This window comes from Oncorhynchus masou, chromosome 24, assembly GCF_036934945.1.
Source record: "Oncorhynchus masou masou isolate Uvic2021 chromosome 24, UVic_Omas_1.1, whole genome shotgun sequence".
Classification (NCBI taxonomy): Eukaryota; Metazoa; Chordata; class Actinopteri; order Salmoniformes; family Salmonidae; genus Oncorhynchus; species Oncorhynchus masou.
This window is the reverse complement of record NC_088235.1, coordinates 58667965-58684129: the sequence shown is the minus strand read 5'-3', so window position 1 is coordinate 58684129 and position 16165 is coordinate 58667965. Positions and strand designations below refer to the sequence as shown.

Below are 16165 nucleotides of genomic sequence, written 5' to 3'. Positions count from 1 at the left end.
ATCAGACCGTTTGACTTACCTTGGACACTCTTCCCTGTGAATGTACTAAACCCAAATCCATAAATGCATACTGCTCATGAAACCTTTCACCTAACCACTCATGTAGTACAATCAAGGTTTTCCAAGTCTAATTGGAACATAAAAACAAAAACACACATTTCAATAAATGTTCAATCAATCACATTGAAAAAGAAAAAGTGAGACAACATCAGAACAATACAGTCACTCTCAATGAAAGTGAACACACAAATATAGGTACATGCCAAAGACAAGGAAGAGCACTCAGTTGGCGAAGGACAATAAAACCACAACAGACAAAAACTTTCAACCCACACAGCATTACCTCTCAGGGGTGGGTTCAGGGACTACAGGGGCAGGCCCTGGAGACTGCGAAGCAGCAGGTGAAGCCACCTGATTGGGCAAAGCAGCGCTAGCAGGCAGAGCGACAGGTGCAGGGCTAATAGAGATTGGAGCATGCTCAAAAGGGCTACTGCATAAGAGGTCAGGTTGCATTGAGAGAAAACTGTTAGCAGTCTGAGGCCGAAAATCATATATACAAACAGCCCACGTAGGGCTAGGTGTATATGAATTAGAGAGTTAATGTCAGCACAAATAGACCTGTAAAAGGTATATGGCCTCAATCACACGCAAAACCAAAAGCCTTGATATTGCTCAGCCCAACGCAAGGATGTCCATCCAGGAACAAATTGAAAAAGCGTAGAAAAAGAAATCAATTACAATTATTTACGAGTCTTATCTTTCAATATAAGGAGTTGGAGCTCGAGGTGAGCAAAAACCCCTATGCAGGAAATAAAAACCACACAGAAAAAGAAAGCAATCTGCCCATAAGATAAAACAGACATTTGAAATATTGGTTTTGGGGGGGGGGCACTGGAGAACGTATAGAGACTGGCAGCATGGGCGAGTGGGGAGATATCTGGTTGTATCATGGAAAGCTGCCTAGCTGCTTCTGCACGAATCGATTGTGCATAACGGGGAATGATTAAATAACTGTGTCAAGACAAGAGAGCTTCATCAATCATGTCCAGAGGCCAGAGAGAGAGGGTTACAGAGGGTACCATCTCACTGGGATGAAGCAGGCTTATATTGCTTGATATGTACTTCGTCTTCACTTTACTAACACAGTGCATTAAACAGTGATTTGTAACGGTACAGAATATCATACTAATCTAATATAATCAGAGACAATCTAAGGTGTCGGGAGAGTTTCAGCCATAAACCCTGCTGGGGAAAGGATTAAACAGAGTATACAACAACAAAAGCAAACAAAAAGGAGAGAAAAATGTCAGCATGGCATAATCAATGAGTGCACACACACTACAGAACATTTGTGAATTGACTTTTAAACCTAAGTAAAAACTAACAGATGTTGCCATTTAAAACACAGCTGACTTGGACATGAGGCCAAAACATTGAGTGAATGACTGAGGGAGAAGGTGGCGTTGAGGTTGCCCCACTCTGGACTGGGGAGAACGGAATGAATGCAATGCCCAGGGGGAGCTGCCCAGGCTGGAGGACAGACAGAGGATGGCAGGCATCTAGCAGCAACAGGCCTGATGGTGGTAGACCGATGGCTGACCCCTACTCACTTCCAGCACCCTGACCTCTTCTCCTGGACATCTCTCTGACCCCCCCCTCCCCATTATTCCTGTTGACATTTACAGGCAGGTATAGAAGGGATAGTTGGAATGTCATATGTCAGGGAGGTGGTATGGCACAGAGAGAGGTCAGGTAAACAGTGGTCTCAGGTGGTCATTTAACCCTTCATCACTTTCTTTGGTGAACCCGTGAGGTTAGCAAGTGCTCCTAGGTTGTGGTTGTAGTATGTCTTTCTATGGTGTGTCTCACGGCTAGATGTGTGGAGTACGGAGTGGAGTGTTGGTGTGTCGGCAGGGGAGATGGAGGCTGGGTACAAGGACAGGACAGGCCACAGTCACACAGATACTAAAGACACTATTATTTCTGAATCCAACCAACCAAGTTTTCAACAACAAAGTTTTGTAGCGTTAACTGCTTTCATCTAGAGAGACTGCTACAAAGTCACTTTTATCTGATGGGAGTGCAGGGAAGGGTTCCCCAATAGGGGTCTCGCGGGCCAAATTCGGCCCAGGAGTGATGTTATTTGGCCCCCCAAGTTTTCTGAGCAAAAAACAAACAAAAAAGCATTTTTTTTTAAATATAATTCCCATACTATGAGGTTGAAATAATACTGCCCTTTTAGTATAAGAGCAGTTTGAAAAGACCACCTCAAACTTCAGCCTGTTGTGGTGGGATGGAGTTTTGGCCTGCCTGGTGACGTCATCAGGCAGTAAATTAGCAAATAGACCAATAAAAAAGAAAGTTCCAAAGCGCTCTGCCAATGACAGCTAGCTAGTTTTCCCCTCCCACTCAGACCACTCCCAGACAGTCCTAGCTAAATTCTTGCTTGAGAAATAGCTCTTTGCTAGGAAGTTATTTTTGTTCATTTTTGAACATTTTAATTGAAAACAATCAACAAGCATTTTTACACAGAAATGATTTGATATTGAGATAAAAATGGCTGCAATGGACCTTTAATAAAATACTAAAATCACCAGTAATTGAGCTCAATGTGATTTTAATTTCGGAAATATGTTGCCCCAAATTGTAAAATCACAAAAAAATGAGCTCAAAGGGATTTTAATTTAGTAAATCTGTCCGAAGCATTCCCACACAAAAATAGAGAAGCAAGGGGCCTCCCGGGTGGCGCAGCTGTGCCACCAGAGACTCTGGGATCGCGCCCATTCTCTGTCGTAACCGGGAGGTCCGTGGGGCGACGCACAATTGGCATAGTGTCATCCGGGTCAGGGAGGGCTTGGCCGGTAGAGAAATCCTTGTCTTATCGCGCACCAGTGACTCCTGTGGCGGGCCGGGCTCAGTGCGCGCTAACCAAGGTTGCCGGGTGCACGTTGTTTCCTCCGACACACTGGTGCGGCTGGCTTTCGGGTTGGATGCGCGCTGTGTTAAGAAGCAGTGCGGCTTGGTTGGGTTGTGTATCGGAGGACGCATGACTTTCAACCTTCGTAGTGATGAGACAAGATAGTAGCTACTAACAATTGGATACCACGAAATTGGGGAGAAAAAAAGGGGGTAAAATTCAAATTAAAAAAAAAAAAAAAAAAAAAAAAGAGAAGCATATGCCATCGTATCCTAATTTAATCAAGGTTGGAAATTATACTTTTTTTGTCAAATATTATATCTGTTTGGGATTCTTGCAGTCAATTTACAGTTTACAAATTATTTATAGCTACTGATGTTCAAAATCAGTCCACGGCTGAATGTAATTGTGGACCCCTGGTGTGGGGTATAAGCCTATCTGGCATAGGTACAGACATCTAACTTCAATACTACTGGATCTCTATTTGAACTCAGACAGCCATGTACACAGACACACACATAGGCACAGACAGACTTCCCTCACAACAAGTGGTTTATATAAACAGGCATTCTGTGCAGCTCACTTGGTACACACAGAGGACACTGGCCTTCAAAACACAATAATTCTATCCATGCTGTATCAATAGACTGCATTGACAGAATTGCTGTGATGTATTTCCAGATGTATTGAGGGAATGAGTGTTCCAAGTTAGTGGCATAGGAAGGATATTGTGCTTTGAAGGCTGAATTCATAATCTGTTACCTCCGATTAACAACATAAGGGGAAGGGGGGAAAGAAGAGAGAAGAAGAAAGAGGCCACACCTGACAGAGAGATGTTAAAGATAGCTGATTGCATACATGCACCACTCTTTCATCTGCCAATTACCTATAAACAGTTAGGAATTTGGACGACTTAATCTGTATACTAAAGCGATTTCTCACTCTCTTTCACTGTGGAAAGGAAAAACTTGAGGATAGTTTAGAAGAGCAACAAATCTATGGCTGGTAACGTCTGCTTGGCACAACTGTCAACATAGGGACATTGTTACTGCTCCCACTAAAGCAGCTGTGTTAGTTAGGCAGCTCCATGGGCAGGCAACCTTCTCAACTACAATTTCACTCTGCTCCTCATTCTCTGCGACCGAAAGACCACTCCGGGTTAGGCAGGTAAACACTGGCATGTGTTTGCATGACACCGGTGAAATGGGCAGGCAAGGGCAGGCGATTGAGAGACCAGTCCATGCTCTTACAGGCAATTTAGGAGGACGATAATTGAGATTACAGCTAGTCAAGGCAGGGGGAAATGAGTCTAGTACCACAAACAGGTATGTATATTACCACGTTCAGCTACTTCAAAGCAGCAGTGAGCTCTAACCATGGAGGTTAAGGATTTGCGAGTGGGGCTTGAGGTTGAGGGAGGGGGATGGCTTACTGCAGAGCTGTAGTAGATGAGGAAAACACTGACTAACAGGTGCTACAGGCAAGACTCTAAGACAAGGGAGCGCAATGAGTCAGACACACAACATGAAGACCGACACAAACATATACTGTAGCTGTCAACAAGTACCCCCTCACCTTCTGTACCCTTTACATGATTCTCGAATGGTACATAGGCCCGAATCAACTCTACCTTCTTGACGGACCGAACTGTGATTAGTCCCATGGATTAAACCTACAATACAACTTCGTATCGCCGACTGTCACAAGCTTATCTATAATATCGAGACAACCTCTACGGTCCTTGACGCTTTCGAAAACAATATCATTTTCTAAACATGACGATAAGAAGATGGGAATTCACATGGGCACTAGGCCCCTAAAATGGGCCCTAGAAATCACCAACTGCAAACAAACAAAAAAACGCATGGGAACGGAGCACACACACCGAATGGCCTTCCACTAGTTTGGCGGTGAGGGTGGGATGAGAGAGTAGGATAGCCATGTAGTGACGTGCCAAAATATGATGTGAAGCAATGACGCTTGTCCTGATGTTTAGGAATGTTTGGTGTGTCAGTTCTCGGAAATAAATAAAGAGAGGGAGTCAGGTACAGGAGGCCTAGAATACTCAGGGCAACTGAAGTGGAAAATGAGATTTTGTTTTAGGGACGGAGACTGAGGCCGGTGTATGATAGAGGAGGATGAAGAGGAGGAGCGATGAAGGGCGAGAGGGGGTCAGCCACCCAGAGGCACTCCAGTGCAAACACACTGTCCTCCTGAGCATGCATTGCATGCAGGTGGAAATCTCTCTCAGGGGAGGTGAGGAGGAAGGGAAGAGGCAGTTAGCAGAGGTTTCCAACAGTTACAGACGGTCATTAAATAATCCATTCATCAGCCCACAGCAGAGCTAAGTAACAGCAGCTCCCCTATGTGACAACCAAACAAGCAGTTACCTTTCAAAGGGCTTTCAACGCCTTCAAACATGGCCTCGCCAAATCTCACTACTCACATATTTGACTTCCTGTTCTCCTCTCTTACGCGGGAGGACGGGACGACGCCCAACAGGGTGTTGTCTGACGGCTGTACTTCCCTCCTGATATGATAGTCCCTTCAGCCACATCTGACCTAACCTATAGTAGCAGCTAGAGACTCTTGCCTCGGCAAGGCCTAAATGGACAGACCATTGACATAATACTGCTTTCTATGTAATAACAGACAATCAACATAATATTGACCTCTGTTTAGGGAATCTCACAATTGATGGCATGATTATATGAGAGTGAATGATGGCTGAGCACAGTAATAACACAGTCATCGCTCCGTGTAACAGACTAAATGGCAGGTGTGGAGAAGATCAAAGCCTTGTTTTCTACATGGTGTACCAATGTGGCAGGTCAGTTCATCTTTCTGTGGGTAATATGAAAATTAGCTTGGTTTATTTCTACAGTCTTTCTAAAGAACTTTTCGGGAATACAATCTCAAAGTGATTGAACGATGTTATTTGTCATACATATCTTATCACACTAACAGCGGTGTAAAGTAATTAAGTAAAAATACTTTAAAGTACTACTTAAGTAGTTTTTTTTTTTACTTCACTACATTCCTTAAAGAAAATAAAATGTACTTTTTACTCCATACATTTTCCCTAACACCCAAACATACTCATTATATTTTGACAGGAAAATAGTCAAATTCACGTACTTATCAAAAGAACATCCTTGGTCATCCCTTCTGCCTCTGATCTGGCGGACTACCTAAACACAGATGCTTCATTTGTAAATTAATGTCTGAGTGTTGGAATGTGCCCCCCAAAAAACTACTTAAGCACTTTAAAGTATTTTTCCTTAAGTACTACGTAAATAAAAAAAGATATATAAACATTGTGCTGTCTAGTTTGCATAATATAAGGAATTGGATACTTTTGATACTTAAGTATATTTTAGCAATTCCATTTACTGTTGATACTTTAAGTATATTTCAAACCAAATACTTTGACTTTTACTCAAGAATAATTTTTACTGGGTGACTTTCACTTGAGTCATTTTGTATTAAGATATCTTTACTTCTCCATTTGGATACTTTTTCCACCACTGCACTCTATGAGGCAATGTAGCTTGGTTATTAGATATTCCAAAGCCATTTACATTATATAAAATATCTCTGTCTTGTCTAGGTCAACATCTCAAAGGCCAAAGTACTTGAGGCACAAGGCCTTGACCTTTGTTGGGGGCTTCTGTGAAAATCAATCCTTCACCAACTTCAATTTACAAAAGTCCTGCTTGAATAGTGAAGTGCCTCTACCCTTGGTAGTTGAGAAAAAAATTACCATTCAAACCGTTCAATACCAATGATGAAATGTAACAGAAAATGGATGAACTTCTCTCATTGAAGTCAAAGGAAACTCATAGTCTACATATAATCCAATAATGTTCCCTCTGATTGAAGTCATACTTGTAATCATGTGGCCATCTGGCCATGAACCAGACTGGAGCCTATTGTTTAATCGTTTTAAAAAGTCAGTGCAATGCACAATGCAGGCAGCACTCCTGATTATCACTGCAATAGTCCACTTTACTTTATGCCATTCACTCTCTCTGGGCAATTCTCTAATTCCTCACTTTATCATAGGCCGCAAGGGTTTGCTGCTCTCCACACATTCCAATGAGCCAGAGCCCGAGGACTAGGAAACAAACAAGCCATGTTTCATCTGTGAGTGATTCATATTAAGAATAATTACGACTTCGGTTGACATTGGGGAATTGTTGAACCTAAATTGGACCCTTGAGATCGCTGTTACGTTCTATGTATTTGGTTCCTTGGGAGCGGCTTTGAAATTCTAAACAAACAACTGATTTTATTTAGAGTTTTTGATTAATCATACAGATGTAGGATCTCAATTTGACCAGTATTGTCACAGCAAAATCATCCTGCATCAACAGGATTTGAACGGTTAGTCCACATATTGTTGCTTGATTGGTGGTTAGGTTATTAGTTGGTCAAAATTGGGCTACATGAAAAGTGCAATACTGTTAATATAACTGTGTTATTGAGTGTTTTCAGTTAATTTATTTAAATTATGAAGCATTTCCTGCAGTGCAGGAAAATTCTCAACAACAAAAGAGTGATCAAATTAAGATCCTAGACCTGTATCTATAATTGTTTATGGTCTCTAAGAGGGTGTTATGCTGCTATGCCTTAAAGGTAAGCAACTATTTCCTCTATAACTTCCATTTAAAAGCTTATAAACTGCTCCATCAAAACTGCATCTGATAAATATGATACGAAAGCAACCAAAGGAAAAATGTGTTTCGTTCACAGTGGTATCGTTTTTATTCATATTTATATCACAATGTCAAACTCAAATAGTGATAATTTAATGTTGAAATACAATCCAACTTTTTATACAGCTGCAATTAATTTTGAAAACTAGGATCAACTTTCATTGCCAGAATAAGAGGGAAATTATGACATGGGCTAAAATCTCCATTACAACATGTGATCAACAAGTATTGAACAAACCTCTTTCCACTAACTCACTTTCCAGTATCTTTAGCCTGACCTTCTCCTCACTCACCTGCTCTACCCTTCTCTGATTGCTACAGTTACATTCGGTCTGACGCTTCTTTTAAACCAGGGTTTTTTCTGGCACGTTAAGGATTTGAGCAGACAGGCCATTGTGCCAACTTTTCAATTTGGCAAAACGTGGGCCTTTAAATTCTGTGTCAAACTTTTCCCTGTGGCATGAGGAAAGACAAAAAGGAAAATGGGGGGAAGAAAGAGAGAGGGAGAAAAGGGGGGATTAGAGATGGGTTAGGGACTGTGGCCTCCACTCCCCTGCCTGAGTCCTGTGAGGGTAAGTGTGCACTGGGGACTCCCAAATTCTCCACAAACACAAATCAACCCAACTCCTGGGTGGGTCTATGATGTCCTGCACTATACTGTATCAGGGCCCCTGATGAATTAGCTCAGGCATGAGAAATCACTAATGAGAAAACAAAAAAGTTAAACACGTTCTGTGTCATTTCAGCTGGAGGAGTCTAACAGACTGCTGGGAACTTGTGTGAGCTCATCATGAGGGCTATTTGTAATCCGTGTGAGGGGAACTATCGATACACTTCAGACTATTCTTACTGTTGGCTCAAAATGACATGAGTCACATGCTAACCTTCAAGTTCAGCACAGAGAGTGGTGTGGAGTTGGGGCCTGAAGCAGGGCTGAGTGACCCTTTGACCCTTGACCCCCTAGCAGGAACTCTGCTAAGGGCTCATATGGTCTGGTCTGGAGCAATGTCTAAATACAGCTTTTCTGCTAGGCCACCGGTCGCTGCTGCTAGCTGCCTACCTTGATTTCCTCAGATGTTCCACGTCTGGGTCTTGCACTGCAGGAGAGAGAGACAGAGACAGAGAGAGACAGAGAGAGACAGAGACAGACAGAGAGAGACAGAGAGAGACAGAGAGAGACAGAGACAGAGAGAGAGAGTTAGAGAGAGAGAGAGAAACAGACAGAGAGAAACAGAGAGAGAGAAACAGAGAGAGAGACACAGAGAGAGAGACACAGGGAGAGACAGAGAGAGAGAGACACAGAGAGAGAGAGAGAGACACAGAGAGAGAGAGACACAGAGAGAGAGACACAGAGACACAGAGAGAGAGAGACACACAGAGACAGAGAGAAAGAGAGAAGAGGAACCATCAGTAACAGTGTTTGGCAAGGTAAGAAGGGTTGACTAAAACGAAATGAAACAGAACAGCGCTACTTACTGAACTCCGTTCCCGTGATGTGGGCGAGGAGGCGGAAGGACTTGGACTGCACCTGGGAGGAGCTGCGGGCCCAGTCGTTCAACTCCGTGTCCCTGTCTGCAGTCTTGATGACAGCCTGATACACTGGGGAGGCACTGTCTACCTGAGCGTCTTTTACAGGGAGTGAACTGGAACCACAGAGAGAGGGCTGGCTCGTCACACTGGCACTAATTCCTACCCACCATCGCCATCAGGGCGTATAGGGATTGGGGTTTGTTATTCTGGTTTCTGATCACGGTGTTCAGAAACTGTAGCCCGGTGATGATAATTTATTATTGGGGCATGTCTGAGGTTATACATATACTATAACTAACTTGTGTAGCCTGCTTGGATGACTAAGGAGCATTTAGGGGAATAACTATTTCATAGTGTGATGTAAAAACCAAAATGGGTCTTGCATAAGGTGAGCTGCATGAGAGGGGCTTAAAAACTGGACATTAAAAAGGGGCATCCGCCAGCGTACGCTCACACAAACCAGTGATGGAATGCTGAAGAGATGTCTCATAGTTTCCTATTTTCAGAAGCTTGCATGTGAAGCATTATGGTTGCATAGCAACTAGCTTGGACCCTGTGGTATCTTTCCTCAACAGCATAGTATGGAACTTTCATTTCAAACAATCATTTAAAAAAAATGGTGTACCTTCAGCAGGAGGAGGAAAGAGCTCAGAACATTCCGTTTAGTGTCGTTATTAAACCAGTATAGCTCCTGGTACATGGCATAACTATTGCTGGTCAGCTGCGCATTCCCTGAGCACTGATAGTTCTGGCCACCTCGCTGAGGCCGGCACTTCAATGTGTCCCTCCTCCGTTCATTTCCTTTTTTATATCCATATAAATCATGCAGTTTTTTTTTTTTTTTTTGCAATTCAAGAGAAAATTGACTTTTGATAACATCCCAGCAGACAATAAAACCTATGTGACAGAGAGCCTTGAAACATAAAGAATCCCTGTGTAGCCAGCGCCGGAGTGGACACCCTCGACGAAACGGTTTGCAACACCATGAGCAGAACATTATGGAGAATGGAGGAATGAGCGGAGCGATTGATGGAGATGGCGAAACTGCCAAATAACTCAATTATGATTCTATGGTTGACCTTTAGGCAATATCGGTTTGCACCTCACTCTGTGCTTTTCTAAAAACTCGAATAATGTATGGCATGAAAACGTCTGAATCGATGGATGTTTTCGATACATTTCAAAACAGCACAATTTCAGCACAATTTTCCAACTGAATGAAAAATTGTTTGTTAGTAATCAGATAGACATTGATATAGAGCCACACACCATATAGTGATGTTCTCTACAAACAGCTGCTCTGCAATCAACTCCCATCAAACTATGACGTCATCATTGGATTAAGGGTGCAGAGGCAATATCCGGCAATTCTAGACGTCCTTCCATCAACCCACAAACTACGCCAATTGGTGGTGTGTGTCGAAAATTGCCATGGGTAGAAAAACCAGACCCTCCATTCAGTGTGAGGACGTATTGGGTTAGCAGAGAGAAGGTTTGGGACGAGCGAGGTGTACAAGCAAAGAGTGGTGAGCGAAACGGACATGGAGGAGGCGGCGGCGGAGGGATATGAAGACAGCACACAGGCTGGGCTCCGTAGGTTGTCACAGAGCGGTCTACTTACGCCAAGGGGGAGCCGGCTGGGACTTCCTCTCTGTACAGCAGGGATGGGGTGGGGCAGGGCAGGGTTGGGGTGGGGGTGGGGGGCAGCATGAGGGAGGATTAGATATGAATCCCATAGGGGATGTCAGAGTGAGAACCCAGAAAAAGGACACTTTTCTCCACATACGAACAAAACAATTTCCCTTTAAGCATGTGTGTCTACATATTTACATACACTGATACAAATCAAGAGTTTACAGTCCCTTCCATGAAATTATTAATTTTGCAACGGTAACTAGCTGAATATGATGTGTGTACTGAGATCTCCAAGTATTTGAAAGGTAATCATGGGTGAGGATATGTAAATGGATCAGGGAAGGCTTGGTGACTAACCTGGTGGTTTTATGCTTGAAGGTGAGCACAGCATGAAGACGTTCAGAGAACGAATGGAAAGAATCTAACAAATACACTTGAATACCGCAACAGGTGACCTGCCTTTGTAACAAGGAATACGCCTTTATAAATATACTACATCTGTGCCTTGGCGCACAAAACCAAACCCCTTCCAGCACCAGACAATTCAGTAGTCAGACAACCACAAAACTAACAGTCAAAACCTGAGCACTGCACCAACACACAACCAACAGCACCTTTGAACACACAGATCTCACTGCTACCTGTTACAAACCATCTGTGTTGAATGTATGCTCCTTCTTGACACATACAGAAGGCACTTAGGACATTCAGAACTGTACAACCATTTTTAAAAGGATGGTAACCATCCTAGATCATTAGACCCTGATAAGGCATTCTGATGAAGTCGGTCTGTGGTTTTAGTTTCTCCAGCACAGCACGGCTACACTATGCTGCAGTGCCAGACTAGTTCAACAGCCAGCAGAGGAGAGGAAAGGAGGGGTAACACCCTCTTAGAAAAAAACGTTGTTTTTAACCTGGAACCAATAAGGGTTATTCAAATGGTTCTTCCTATGGGGGACAGCCGAAGGACCCTTTAAAGTTTGAGATAGTACCTTTTTTTCTAAGAGTGTATTAAAGTCATGCAGGCTCGGTAGGAATGCTACAAAGAGTGGGTGGGGGGAGGAGACAAGGAAAGGGAGTGAGGGAGTGCAGAGGAAGGAGGGTCTTACCCGCCCTCGTGGCCCTTGGACTGGGACTGTCCGGCGATGGCGTCCATGATGGCGTCCTGGGAGTACATGCTAATGGGGGTGTTGTACTGGGCATGGATGATGGTGGCCTTGCCCCCAGGACCCTTCACCTCGATGGGCTTGTGGGTGGACAGGGCAGTGTCCTTCAGCGCATTGGGGTTGAAGTTGGGGATGTACTCGTTGCTGTTGTGGAGAGCGGTGGAGGGTCCCGGAGGAAGGCGGCAGGGTTGTGACGGGGAGGGTGAAGAGGAGAAGGAGGGAAGAGACGGGGGGAAAAGAGGGGAAAGGGAAGGAGGAGGGTGGCAGTGGAAGGAGAAGTTGTGTGAGATGGAAAGTTCAACAGTGTCATAGCCTGCTAGCAGATCAGTTGGTGCTTCAGCCAACTCCTCTGTCGTGTGTACTGCCGTGTGGAACATGATCATGCACGGCACAACAATGGGTGGCACAAACAAAAGAGTTGGCTAATGCACAAGAGATCTGCTACGTGACTACTACAAGAGTGTGGGGCTTTGGAGAGAAAGGCAGATCAGTTGCCATCGAGGCGCTGTATGCCACACAGCAAACATGCTCCCTACAGTAAATCTCTCAGTAGAGCAGGCGCAGCACAGCTCACATATCTGCGCACACACACACACACACACACACACACACACACACACACACACACACACACACACACACACACACACACACACACACACACACACACACACACACACACACACACACACACACACACTCCGGTTTCCCCTCAAGACACACAGGTCAACCATCCCAGGTATGTGGCAGCATCAGCCTACAGGATGGTGTTATACAACTGGCCCACAAGTAAACTGATCAAGATAAAAGAGCAAATGGAGATGTTAATATAAGCATGCACTGTCGAGCTACAAAAATGTAAAGGCTCATTTATTGAACCATTGCATCGTGCAGAAATTCAAAACTGATCTGCAAATCCTCTACATCGTATTAGCCATCTTTCAAATGGGAAGCTTCACACTTCCACCTAAATGTATGTACATGGTTGATGGCTTATGGGGGAATTTAGCAATAAGTCAGAAAATGACCTTTATTCTCGAATAAAAAAAAACATATCCCAAAAACACTATTAATGAACAGGGATCTTGTCCGTGAGAGTTCGAAGGCAACGCTTTTTTTTCTATTCTCTTCACAAGATCGAGGTTAAGATTTATTAGACGTTCTCGGGCGGACGTTGACGACCTTTACATTGCAAACCGAAAAAGGTCATTATGAACGCCGACGCTAGAACTGCGCATCCATCCCAAAAGGCAGAATCACTACACAACAAGCCAAGACAATGCACATCCACTTCACACCAACGAGACTGACACAAGAGCAACAACATCACACCACACCACACAGCCAAACCGCACAATCGTTTGGACACACGCTACTCCACCACAACCAGGAAGTACTAACTTGGCAGGAGTGTTGAAAATAACCTGAGGCAGTGGAGAAGAGAGAAAGAGACAGTGGGTCAACAACACAATTACACTCCACAATCCACCTACACAATGCTGCTCGTGTGGCGTGAAAGGCAAGCCGCAACGCGTGTCAGAGATGAGCGAATAGGACAGGAGAAAATGGAGTGATGGATAAGAGGTGGGTGAAGACTGACCCGAGTTCACTGGGAATCACACAATGCAACAGTGAAAGCCATCAGTGACAGAGATGTTTTCACCTTTGTTGACGTTCATCCTCAACTATGATTACTGAGGCTTGTCCGCCACTGATATAAAGCCATGGCATTGCAGGCTCCTTAAATATATCACACACACACACAGACACACACATACACACACACATACACACACATACACACACACACACATACACACACATATATATATAAATAAAACATATAACAGACTCTGCTTATGTCAGAGCAATGGTACGAAGTGATAAAGAGATAAAGTGGGAGAGAGAGAGTGCCACAGGCGAGAGAGCGATATTTCCGTACTCCGTGTGTTTTAGATGAGGACAGAAAGCGAGATAAAGAAAGAGAGAAAGGGGGAGAGAGAGAGGCGAAGCGAGAGGGCCAGATGAGACAGATATATATTGGGGTAGTGTATGTTTAGCACAGCAGAGGAGAGAGAAACCTGAACCCAGCCATTACAAGGCCTGTTAAAGAGATGACAAGAACAGGTGCTTGCCCTGAACCTGACAGAGTAATCTTATCGCACTCCGCAAATTATTGTTAGAAGTCTCGTTTAGCACTAGAGGAACGCTAGTGCACCGTGTTCACCACAAAGGCTGATACAGCACTGCACTTAGCGATTCCCCTCGGACTTTCTCATATCCAAGTGACGCTATTAGCATTTCATTGAAACATCAGCCGCGTACTTTAAAAAACGATCCCCAACCTCACTGTGCAGTCACTTCAGCCACCCTGGCCACGTTTAAAGCAATGGTTTGGTTGATCTCTACACCCGCACTGTAAGGCTCGTCTGGGACGTCGCAGCGTGTATTTCGGCAGAGGGGAGACCTAATCTCCTTTGGGCTCTTTGTATCACCTGGAGGAGGGCCACAGGCTTGCGCTAGGGGGCTTTACAAGGACCGTGCTGTGCCTCTCCTGCACATTCCACGCTGGGGAAACCTGAATCACTAGGACCAACTGGGGTCAACAAGCTGTCTGGAGGCCAGCTCAGGATGAGAATACACAGCTAAATCTGAATGTTCTGAGACTCTTTCTATCCTTCTGTCCCACGAGGGCAGAGCAGCAGGGACTGGGTGGAGTAGGCTGGAACCCCTTAGAGTAGACTGAAGTTAGACATAGACACTGATCTATGATTCGTTTTGTGTGTGTGTGTGTGTGTGGGGGGGGTCTCCAAATGTTGAAGGTTTTGGAGAGGGTTAGCTGATCCTACACCTGAGCCTACAGGCAACTTCTACACAGAGCTTGTACCCCAACCCCCTCCTCTCCACTATGGGGTTGAACAGACCTAGCCACCCCAGGCTGCTGCTGCTACTACCAGGCTCCCTGGCCCGTTCCAGTTGGTTACATACCCCACTGGGAGGCCTGCTGCAGAGCCCTTTCCTCTGTGGCTCTCCTGGAGCTGAGCCATCTCTTGCAGGGTCTCAGCTGAGTACAGCCCAATAGGGGTGTTATACTGCGCCTTCTCTGTGGGGGTCGTCTTGCCCCCGGGGCTTGGCGTTTGCCTCTTGGTGGGCGACCCTGAGTAGGAGTTTGTCTCGCCAGACGCCTCTGGTGACACGGAGGAGGTATTGCAGGCCGAGAGGCCGCCATTGATTTGGGTTGTTTGACCCTTCAGGAGTGGAGAGATGTGGGTGAGGTGGATAAGGGGGAAGACAGATAGAGGGGTGGTCAGAGAGAACAAAGCCAAAGGTACTCTATCAAATTCAAAAATAGAGTTGTATAAAGTTAAACTTGGAAGACAGGGGTGGGTGCTGCGTTATCACCAATATCACCAGTAGAGGGCAGTGAGAGACTTCACATAGGCACCATGCACATGGCACCCCAAAGAGAGTACAATTCTGAGAAGATCAGACCAGCAAGGTCCAGGGCTGTTCTCACAGACCCCAGAGAGAGCTGGATGTGCTGCCTCTGTTGCTCCTTAAACCCCTAATGGAGGAGCTTTGCAAGGAGCTTTCTGGAGCTCTCTCCCCTGAGAGGAGGTACTGTTTCACTGAGAGTCCTCAAACCACTCGATCCCATATGAGTGTGACTGAAAAGTGTGTGTGTGTGTGTGTGTGTATATCTTTTCTTTATAAGTGCACGCTACTGAAATTCTACAACTAGGGAAGTATGAAAACTGAGCATTCGTTGTACTGAATATTTTGGTAGAGTGAGACCGAACAGTGTGTTTCTGGCCGAGTGTGTGACGTCTCTGAAGGTGCTGTCATGCTTACCTTCTGGTGAGGGATCTGTTGCATGGGAGAGTCGATTCTTGGGATGGCACTTAGCAGAACTGGGCGCTTTGACCTGCAGCAAAATAATGAAAATCAATGAATCAATGATCAATGAAAATATTACAATTATAGCAGTGTGACTTGGAATTCTACCACATGAATAACACATTAGCGGCTGTCAGAAAAGGTGTTCTGCACTGAAACAGCTTTCATTTCAACCAAGGTAGTCCCGCCAACGCCTGAAGTATAAACTTGGCCATTCATTTTATTGGCATTCTATTGTTGTTAGACATCAAACTTGCTTTTATTGCATTTATAGTTTCCATTTAAGTTTATGTAGTTCTGTC

At 44.6% G+C, this 16165-nt stretch overlaps 1 protein-coding gene across 1 annotated transcript in view; it reads right to left on the bottom strand.

The window, feature by feature from the left end:
* The window catches only part of LOC135511411 (PDZ and LIM domain protein 7-like), a 74122-nt gene that overhangs the window by 11416 nt on the left and 46541 nt on the right, over positions 1-16165 (bottom strand). Inside the window, exons 4-10 of the mRNA XM_064932927.1 lie at positions 15819-15891; positions 13368-13390; positions 11910-12110; positions 9112-9278; positions 8696-8732; positions 7986-8088; positions 6973-7034 (exon numbers count right to left, since the gene is read on the bottom strand). Coding sequence (XP_064788999.1) covers positions 6973-7034; positions 7986-8088; positions 8696-8732; positions 9112-9278; positions 11910-12110; positions 13368-13390; positions 15819-15891 — 666 coding nt within the window. The remainder of the gene's footprint in view (positions 1-6972; positions 7035-7985; positions 8089-8695; positions 8733-9111; positions 9279-11909; positions 12111-13367; positions 13391-15818; positions 15892-16165) is intronic.